This window comes from Rhinolophus hipposideros, assembly GCF_964194185.1.
Source record: "Rhinolophus hipposideros genome assembly, chromosome: X".
Classification (NCBI taxonomy): domain Eukaryota; kingdom Metazoa; phylum Chordata; class Mammalia; order Chiroptera; family Rhinolophidae; genus Rhinolophus; species Rhinolophus hipposideros.
Genome location: NC_138046.1, coordinates 74,157,631 through 74,167,989, shown reverse-complemented (window position 1 = coordinate 74,167,989; position 10,359 = coordinate 74,157,631). Strand labels below are relative to the sequence as shown.

At 33.5% G+C, this 10,359-nt stretch overlaps 1 protein-coding gene across 5 annotated transcripts in view; it reads right to left on the bottom strand.

Annotated features, from left to right (window-relative positions):
- Nucleotides 1-2,332: 2,332 nt before the first annotated feature.
- RPS6KA6 (ribosomal protein S6 kinase A6) overlaps nucleotides 2,333-10,359 on the bottom strand; it is a 122,072-nt gene continuing 114,045 nt past the window's right edge. For all 5 annotated transcript variants that reach the window (XR_013992906.1, XM_081041874.1, XM_081041873.1 and 2 more), the window contains 2 exons: nucleotides 6,266-6,406; nucleotides 2,333-2,628 (listed from right to left, as the gene is read on the bottom strand). Coding sequence is in view for 4 of the 5 variants with exons in the window: in XM_081041874.1 (XP_080898000.1) it covers nucleotides 2,503-2,628; nucleotides 6,266-6,406 (267 nt within the window). In the remaining variant the exon portion in view is untranslated. The remainder of the gene's footprint in view (nucleotides 2,629-6,265; nucleotides 6,407-10,359) is intronic.

Sequence of the window (10,359 nt, the reverse complement as noted above, 5' to 3'; positions counted from 1 at the left end):
TAACTACTACCAAGATGCACAAACTAGAAAGATAAGCAATGCAAAATAATTGTTCATGAATCCATTAGAAACCAAGGTTTCTTAAAGTCTTATAGAAAGGATTTGTTTTTACAGTTTAAACATTTATAGAAGCCCCAGCAAAAAAATGTCCCATTCACATCTGAGTTTGTTGCTCTAAGAGTTCTAGCCAAAATGGACATTAGTCATCCCTACCTGGGTTCCTTCTACAAACTGAGGGTGTAGTTTGAAGCTTTCCCTTATAATAAAGGTTCTCCCCCAACTACTTTTGTTAAGTTACCATGTTTGAGTTTTCCAGCAGAAAACTCTTGCACAATTATAGGGAAAATCCACTAGCATATCTGTGTCTTTTACACATTGTCAATCCTCACTGAATGATGAGGAATTATGCTGTTCATTCCTTAATTCTGATTGTGTTCCTTTCATAAAAGCACTTATGTCATGATCTTTGTGTGCGAACTCATTGCAAAATTAATTAACATCTACTTTTAAAAACTATTGATTATGGAAAGACTGAAAATTATTTTGTGATCATTTCCCAATTTCACTTACTCTAATTTTATTACTAGAAAAGTATATGTGGAAATAGTACCTGTATTGAAAATTTCAACTCCAGAATCATACCTCTGAGTTTGTCATATCAGTTTTGATAGGAAGGCATAATAGCATAAACAAGATAATGACGAGAGGAAAATAAGTCAGAATATATGGACACAAATTGTTACATGCAAGTACTTCTAGTAATAAAACAAAACAAGGAAAGAAAAAGCCAAATTGAGACATAAAAATCCATGAGATATGATACCAGTCTATTTCTAAGCAGTTTTCCATGTGACATAAGATGTTCTTTAAAGTCTTTCAATTACTGCAAAAAGACACCTCAAATGAGGATACATACTTTTTAATACATCACACCCAAGAAACAGATCTTTGTGTATGGAATATATATCACTTACATTATAAAGAGACTATGAATAGTTTCTTTTTATTAAATACCAAAGTTAAAAGTCTCCTAGGCTAAGTTGTATACTTCAGGAATCAGAAATCTCTCAACTCTCTCTCTGAACTACACAAAATAAAATACACAGCAAACAGTACACCTAGCACACACAAGTAGTTCACTTATATTCACTATACAAAACTAATATTGTCCAGTTTACATTCCTGTGTTCTTTCTGTCAGTAGTAGTAGTAGTAGTAATGGTATTTTCTTCAACAAAACAAAAAGATTCTTTAAAATTCCCTCATTTAGAGCAAACAATACATACTACAATGGTTCTGAATCATAAATTTAGTAAGACCCATTTGGCCAGATTTCTTTTATAATGATTTTAAAATGTGCTCAAATTTTATGTAGGTAATTACTATTATTCCTATTTAAAATGTCAGTTTATCTTCTTGAAGTATAACTATTATGTAGTACTGTCTAAAGTTTACTAAAATGCATTATACTATATCATGTGTACTAAGCCCACAAACCCAACTACAGTAAAATTTCAACTAAATTTCCATAGGATTCAAGGTAGACTAATATGCTACACTGTAATTCAAAGCACATGGAAGTCCCAAAAACAACATTGTAGTTCATTTTAAGGGGGACAGATGATGATTAAATCCAACGGGTTCACTTGCAAGTCAGCTATGTAACACCAAGGTAGTGTCAACACCACAAACTTTATTTTCAAATGTTTAATTATGACCTATTCAGTAGAGAACAACACTAATATAAAGTCTTTGGCTAAAAAAATTCTTCACTTACACTACGGTTCCATTAGATGTGAAATTTACAGAAGCCTTATGGAAACCTTATTTCTAAAGGAGGCCACTTACGGATAATATACAGGTCTGTCTGCAAATATCTGTGATTCAACTCTTCTGTAAAAATTTTTGCACCAACAGTATCAGGAGTTCACATTATTAGCACAAATGAATTTGCTCGGGCACCAAACTATTATGTCTATTTTTTAGTAACTAGAGTGGAGTTACTACCAAATGAATGGAGTCCTTTGGTTGTACACAATAATAAGCTCCTACAATATTTTTTATTCCTTTTTCTTTTTTTTAAAAAGCCTACTCTTCAGGATCTGATGTGAAAAAACACTGAAATTTCTTGGCATTAGACTAGTACATTCGCATCTTGATTGTTGATAATGATTCCCCAAACCATTATTGTATGAAACCAGTAAAACTATTAACGCAACTTTACTTGAAAGGAACTTTAGAAGTTAGTGTGCACAGAAGTTGTTAGGAACTTGTGGACACCAATTACATACTTAAATAAATACTTGGACGCTACTGCAAAACAATATTATGAATACTGTAGAACTGTATGTTTATTTTTTTAATCTTATTCCCCCTAAATAAGGAGGCTTAAACAGAATATTCAAGTAACAGTAGCAGGAAACAATGTCTTTCATGTAAGATTAGGCAAAAAACGACACATTTAATTTTCTCTTCATCCAGGTTGGCTGAGGAACATGAAATCTTATAGGCCAGTTGATGTTCCCTTTTTCATGCTCCTTCGCTGAGCTAAGCTTGAAGCAGCAACAGGCTCTAGGACTGGTTGAAAGGTCTCGTGAGTCAGAACCGAATATGTGGCAACCATTGCTCCCTAAAATAATGAGAAATATTACAAACTGAATAATAATCACTAGAATTAAAAACAAAACAAAACAACTCTCACGTTATATTATGAGAAATTTAACTAGAATAGAACTTTCCCCCCATGAAAATAATTAAGTATACTTGATCTGTGCACTTATGCTCACTTGATGAATTAGTTCCTGATTACTTATATTTTTTTTATTTCAATAACTATGCCTCTTACAAATTTTTAGAACACTAAAATATGACAAAACAACAGTAAGGAAATTAAAAAATCATTCAACACCTCCCTAAAAGCAAAAATCCAGGACCAGATGGCTTCACCAGTGACTTCTACCAAACATTCAAAGTGGATTTAATACCTGACCCCAAACTCTTCCAAAAAATTGAAGAAGAGGCACTACTTCCTAACTCATTTGTGAGAAAAATACCCTGATACCAAAACCTGGCAAGGATAACACAAAAAAGGGAAACTACAGACTAGTATCTCTGATGAATACAGACACAAAAATCCTATACAAAATACCAGCAAATCGAGAACAATGCATTAAAAAAAGATTAGACATCACGATCAAATGGGGTTTATTCCAGGGGCCCAAAAATCGTTCAATATAAGCATATCAATCATGTGACACACCATACAAACAAAATAAAACATAAAAATCATGATTATATCAATAGATACAGAAAAAACATTGGACAAGATACAACATCCATCTATGACTAAAACAATAATTCAGGAACAAGACAGGACGCACCGTCACCACTGTTATTCAACATCGTATTTGAAGCCCTAGCCAGAGCAATCAGGCAAGAGAAAGAAATAAATGGCATCCAAATTGGGAATGAAGAAGTTAAATAGTCACTTTTTGCATGTGACATGATTCTTTATATAAAAAAATCCTAAGGACTCCACCAAAAACCTAATAGAAACAATAAACGAATACAGTAAAGTTGCTGGCTACAAAATCAATGTACAAAAATTCATTGCATTCCTGTATAATAGCAATTCAGTACAATTCAATACAGTAACAATTCCTGTATACTAACTTCTTTTTCTTTCAGAAAAAGAAATGAAAAAAAAAAACCAATTGCTTTTACAATTGCAAAAAACAAAAAAAAAGAATAAAATACCTAGGCATAAACTTAACAAAGACGTGAAGGAACTATCTACTGAAAGCTATAAGACATTTTTAATATTGAAGAAGACACAAAGAAATGGAAAGACATTCCGTGTTCATAGATTGGAAGAGTCAACATAGTTAAAATGGCCATATTACCCAAAGCAATACACACATTTAATGCAATCCTCATCAAAATCCCAATGGCTTTTTATTAAAGAAATAGAACAAAAAATCATCAGAATTGTATGAAATCACAAGACCCCAAATAGCCAAAGCACTCTTAAGAAAAAATAATAAGGCTGGACGTATCACATTCCCTGACTTCAGCTTGTAATACAGAGCAAAAATAATCAAAACAGCACGGTATTGGCAGAAAAACAGACACACAGACCAATGGAATAGAATTGAAAACCCAGAAAAAAACCCACATAAATATGGGCAGACAATTTTCGACAAAGGAGCCAAAAATACACAATGGAAAAAAGAAAGCCTCTTCAATAAATGGTGGTGGGAAAATTGGAAAGCCATGTGCACAAGAATGAAACTTGACTGCTATCTGTCACAATATACCAAAATTAACTCAAAATGGATCCAAAACCTAACATAGATCTGAAACGATAACCTGTATAGAAGAAAGCATAGATACTAAAATTGTGGACCTTGGGTTCAAAGAGGATTTTATGAGTTTGACCTTAAAGGCAAGGGAAGTGAAAGCTAAAATAAATGAATAGGACTATATCAAACTAAAAAGTTTCTGCACAGCAAAAGAAACCATTATCAAAACAAAGAGACAACCAACCAAATGTAAGAAGATATTTACAAACAAATGCCTCCGATAAGGGGCTAATATCCAAAATATATAAAGAACTCATACAACTCCACAACAAAAAAACAAACAATCCAATTAAAAAATGGGCAGAGGGCCTGAACAAACACTTCTTCCAACAAGACATATGAATGGCCAACAGATACATAAAAAAATGCTCAACTTCACTAGCTGTTAGGGAAATGCAAATAAAAGCCACAATGAGATATCACCTTGCCCTAGTCAGAATGGCTATCATCAACAAGAGAAATAGTAACAAGTGTTGGAGAGGCTGTGGAGAAAAAGGAACCCTCATACACTGCTCGTGGGAATGTAAATTGGTATAGCCACTGTGGAAAACAGTATGGACGTTCCTCAAAAAATTATCATATGAATAGAATTACCATATGACCCAGCAATTCCTGTCCTGGGTATCTACCCAAGAAATCTGAAAACATGTATCCGTAAAGATGTATGTAGCCTGATATTCACTGCAGCATTATTCATGGTGGACAAGACATGGAAACAATCCAAGTGTCCTTCAAATGAGTGGATAAAGAAGATGCGGTACATGTATAAACAATGGAATATTACTCAGCCACAAAAAAGATGAAATACTGCCATTTGCAGCAACATAGATGGATCTTGATATCATTATGCTAAGCGAATTAAGTCAGACAGAAAAAGTCAAGAACCATGTGACTTCATTCATATGTGGTATATAAAACTGAAAGCAACAAAGGAACAAGACAAAAAAATAAAAACTCATAGACACAGACAACAGTTTAGTGGTTACCAGAAGCTAAAGGGGGAGGGGGACTAGAAGACCGGAAAGGGTGTCAAATATATGGTGATGGAAGGAGAACTGATTCTGGATGGCAAACACACAATGCAATATATAGGTCATGTATTATAGAACTGTACACTTGAAACCCATATAATTTTACTAATGAATGTCACCCCAATAAACTTAACTGGAAAACACTAAAATACATCATTTTGTCAGTCTTTCATCATTCACTTAATTTAGTTTTAAATATTTAAAAGTTTTAGTTTTTAATAGGAAATTATATATTTAAGGTAAACAAACATATTTTTTTTACAAACATATTTTGATACAGTAAAATGATCATTGCAGTCAGGCTAATCAACATATCTTCTCCTTAGATAGCTGTCATTTTGTGTGTGAATAATATTCCATTGTGTGGACATGCGTGTGTGCATCACAATTTCTTTATCTTGAAAAAGACATCTACGCTCTCATGTTCATTAGAGCCTTATTCACTATCGTCAAAATATAGAAACAATTTCAGTGTCCATCAACAAATGAATACATGAATCACTAAAATATAAAATCTAGGTTCAGTGTTTATAAATATGGGAGCATGCACCAATGGTTATTAATTTAGAAACCAACAGCAATCTTTGTTTCCACATGAAACTTGTCATTAGTCCACTCCTAGATCTAGTGTCTCCTAAGAGCAAGTCAAATACAACCAAGAAACTTATTTAATATCATCAGAAAGACTGTAGGTAAATAAGGTTAAGAAGAGTCCATGGTTGTTAATTAAAAACAAACAAACCAGAACAAATCTATAAATACATCTTTAAAAAATAAAGATACTTTAAGATAATTACATAAGTATCATCGGTGAATAGTATGCAATGGCTTTATTAGGTATCAAGCATTTAGAAGATACATAAAAGTGTTTCACCTTAACAACATACGCTGTATCATTTCTATTTGGCTGATCACTGGGCAACTGGTCTCTGTGAATTATCCACGAGTGTTTTAATACTTGTGCTGTAGTGTACCGCTGATGTGGGTCCATATGTAGCATATGGGAAAGCAAATCCTAAATTAAACAAAAAATATATATGAAACTATATATCAGTAAAAATTTTAGTAAAATATATTATTTTAAATTTTCTCAAAATATGAAAGCATTATTATATTTGCAACCTGTTTTATTCGACCTACCCTTAGGAGAAACAAACCTATATTCTGAATAGTTAACAGTCCAAAGAAAATCTTGAAATAGATATATAGCAAATCTTTATCTTTTTAAAATCAGGGGATATAAAATCTATGTGTGGAACTAGAATGTGGTTAGTGAGGAAAGAGAAAATGTAACGTTGCAGGAGTTATCCTGGAATATGTTAAGTGGTGGAAAGAAGAAAGTAACTTGCTCTTTGCTGGTAAGTTGGCCCCAAAGTATAAGGGTATATGTCACATAGAAGGAAGGATCCCATGTCATTAATACACCTAGTAACTAGGAGTTTACTGCATAAAATACTAAAGAAAGCAAACCATAAATCCAAGGTTAGAAGCTGACTGCTAGCATAGGAGTGGTCAGAGTATCGTTAAGTTTTTCATCAGTTAAGTATGAATATGCTTATTTTTACCTTTGTTATAATAAAAAGTTATAAATATAATATAACCTTATAGTAAAACACAATTTTAAATATATGAAATTATGTAATAATTTTAAGTAAACTCTCTACCAACTATCTTTTAGAGAAAAGAGAAGTAAACTTTCCTTAACAAAACGTCTTCTAAAATAGAAACAAAATCACCATTTTGTGAACTTTTCATCAATAGAAGTAGTAACATCAGAATTTGAAAAAAAATGTAATTGGTTGAAGCTATGTAAGAGAGTAGAACCAATAACAAAATATTGGAAAAAGAACGGATGTGAAGAAACAAATGGAAAATAACATAATAAGTGATTACATAATAAAACAGACCTAAATGATAATCATAAAAATGATAAATGTGCAACAATACAAGGACTTCTGCCTCTGGCCAAGATAGAATGTCAGAGAGTGGATACACCCACCTGCTTGAACTGACCCCTTTCACGCCCCACTAAAAACACGTAAAATACAGGAAACAACAGCTTTCCAGAGGTCAGATATGAGGCAATGAAAGAGAGTAATCCCTAAGAGATGGGAAACAAATCAAGTAAGCCTTATGATTGCCCTAGCTGAACACCTTGAAGAGTTTTCAGGCTGCTGTGCAGGTAAGAGAAATCCAGGCAGAGCATGGCATTTCCTAGAGTTGAGGAGACAGAGTTAGGGGAGACCAAGGAAATTAGTATTAGCAGGGTAGACTACCAGAGAGGTGAGAGTTGCACAGAAAGAACTACAGAAACCAGTAGATGGTTTCCCTGAAGTATTCAGCAGATTACTGATAAACCCATATGTGTGACCGAGAAAGAAAATAAAAATAAAATAAAAACTACCAACGGCAATGGGAAGAACTACCTGAAAGGATCAGAGAGAAATCAGAGCTCTTGCAGGGCAGAGAGAATATTTATTGCCTGTCCCCATCAGCCAGACTGGAAAATCTCATAATTCATGGAGTATTTTGTAGAGTACTTGTAAGCAAACTGCCTGAGTAGTGAGTAGCCCTAGACTAAACACTGCTCTGGTCCTGCAGAAGCCCCAAAAGTATCAAATCATTTCCCCTAACTTAACTGTGGTCCAGAATAAAGCTCAAGAATATTTATAGAAATACAAAAGTGTACAGCGGCCACTGGGTAAAATCCACTTGTCTGGTTTCTTATCAAAAATTATGAGGTATATAAAAGAGAAGGAAAATAAAATGCATAATGAAAAGAAAAAAATCAATCAAAATTGACCCACAATTGACACATGTGACTTTGGTGATGGTTTCTTGGTTTGTAAACATGTCATAACATTACAGACTTTAAATACATCCATTTTGTTGTATTATCAGCTAGTTATACCTCAGTAAAGCTGTTTTAAAAAATCAATGGTTTACCCCAAAAGAATAGGTCCCTTTATTCCCACTCACCAAAGTATGTTTCTATATATGAAAATTAAATAGGAAAACAATGCTACTCTGCTCATAATTAAGCCTTATCTATCTGATCTTCTGAAGTTTCCTGAAGATTCTGCGGGATAATTGAAAGGTACAGGTAGTGATGGTGAGAGAATGAAAAATAATTTTAGAAGATGAGTCTCTACAAATATTGAAATACACTGCTATACCTTAAATTTCAATCATGAAGGTCCCTATTGCTAATGGAAAGTTCAAAGATCAACAATGATTGTCAGAGTGCTTTAAACATTCTTTTTTTTTTCTTCATAAATTTTATTGGGGAATATTAGGGAACAGTGTGTTTCTCCAGGGCCCGTCAGCTTTAAGTCGTTGTCCTTCAATCTAGTTGTAGAGGGCACAGCTCAGCTCCAAGTCCAGTCACCGTTTTCAATCTTTAGTTGCAGGAGGTGCAGACCACCATCCCATGCGGGAATTGAACCGGCAACCTTGTTATTGAGAGCTCACGTTCTAACCAACTGAGCCATCCAGCCGCCCCTTCAGCAGCTCAGTGGCAGCTCGATGCTTTCAGTCTAGTTGCGGAGGGCGCGGCTCACTGGCCTATGTGGGAATTGAACCAGCAACCCTGTTGTTCAGAGCTCGTGCTCTATCCGACTGAGCCATCTGGCCGCCCCTAAATATTCTTAATATCAGCTAACACTTACTGAACACTTATATATGCCACATATATTAATCTGTTTAATCTACATAACAAACCTGAGGTAGCTACTATTACCAGGTTCACTTTACAGATGTGGAAACTGAGGCATAAATAGGTTAAGCATCATTCCCAAGGTCCCATAGGTAGTAAGTAAGAATATACATCCAGGCAGTCAGAGTCTGGCTCTTAAGTACGAAACTATACTACGTCTCATTCTTCCCCAGTAAACTCAATATTGATGCTTGAACTTTGTATAGTTATCACTGCTTTCTTTTTTAAAGTCGTAACTATCATTTATACATAGTAAGTGCTCAATGTTTATAGCATTAAGTAAGCATTTGTGGAAAATATCAAAATTCCTGTTCCAAAAAAAAAAAAAAATTCAGTTCTTCATAATGAAGTACAAAAACATTGAAGTTTTATCAAATATTCATTGAAAAAATTAACTGAAATTAAGGACAGTTAAAGCTAGGGAGGTCATATAATTTGTTATCCAAACCAACCAGGGCACTTGAGAGTGAAAGGCATAAACCAGGACAGTCCCAGGCAAAGTGTGATGTATGGTCAACCTACTAGTTTAAGCAAAAAGGATATAATTACTACTGGGGTAAAATTCAGCTAAGTTATATAAGACTAAGATACTTTTATAAATGTTCCACAGGTGTTTAAACACATAAAATGGTCAAATTATAGACTGATTCCCAAAAGCAAAGTGGATTCTCTTGAAATAAAAATAAAATTGCAGTAAATATAACCATATCTTAAATACCTACATTATAATTATTGTTTCTGAGGAAAGATATGAACAGAATGCTGATTGGTTTATGCTATCAAATGCCTCTATGGTGGTAGTATCAACATTTTGCTACTTTTTTTTTAAAGGAATTGAATTTTAATAGGACTTAAATTATCTTATATTTTCTTTTTAACCTCTTTCAGAAATAAAATACAAGATATCCTTGACAGAATGACAAGTAGAGGATGGATGTCAAATGAAAGAGCCGAAGTGTCATTATCTTAAGTAATCTTCATTGAATTTTCTTGATAGCTAAGAGGAAAATGAGCTTACCCACAGTTCACAAAAATTGTCACTTTCATATGAATAATTTTCCATTTTCTCAAAGTGGATATATTAGTAGTGCTGGCAAGTTTTTAAAAAAAGATACTGAGCTATGACAAGAATGATCACTTATATACAATCAGTTGGGTATTTAGTTAAATAACCTAATTGGAAGAGAACTGTTACTAGTAAAGGGTAATTAATGTAATCTAACATAGATCTCAAGAATTTCTTATTGTTTTAT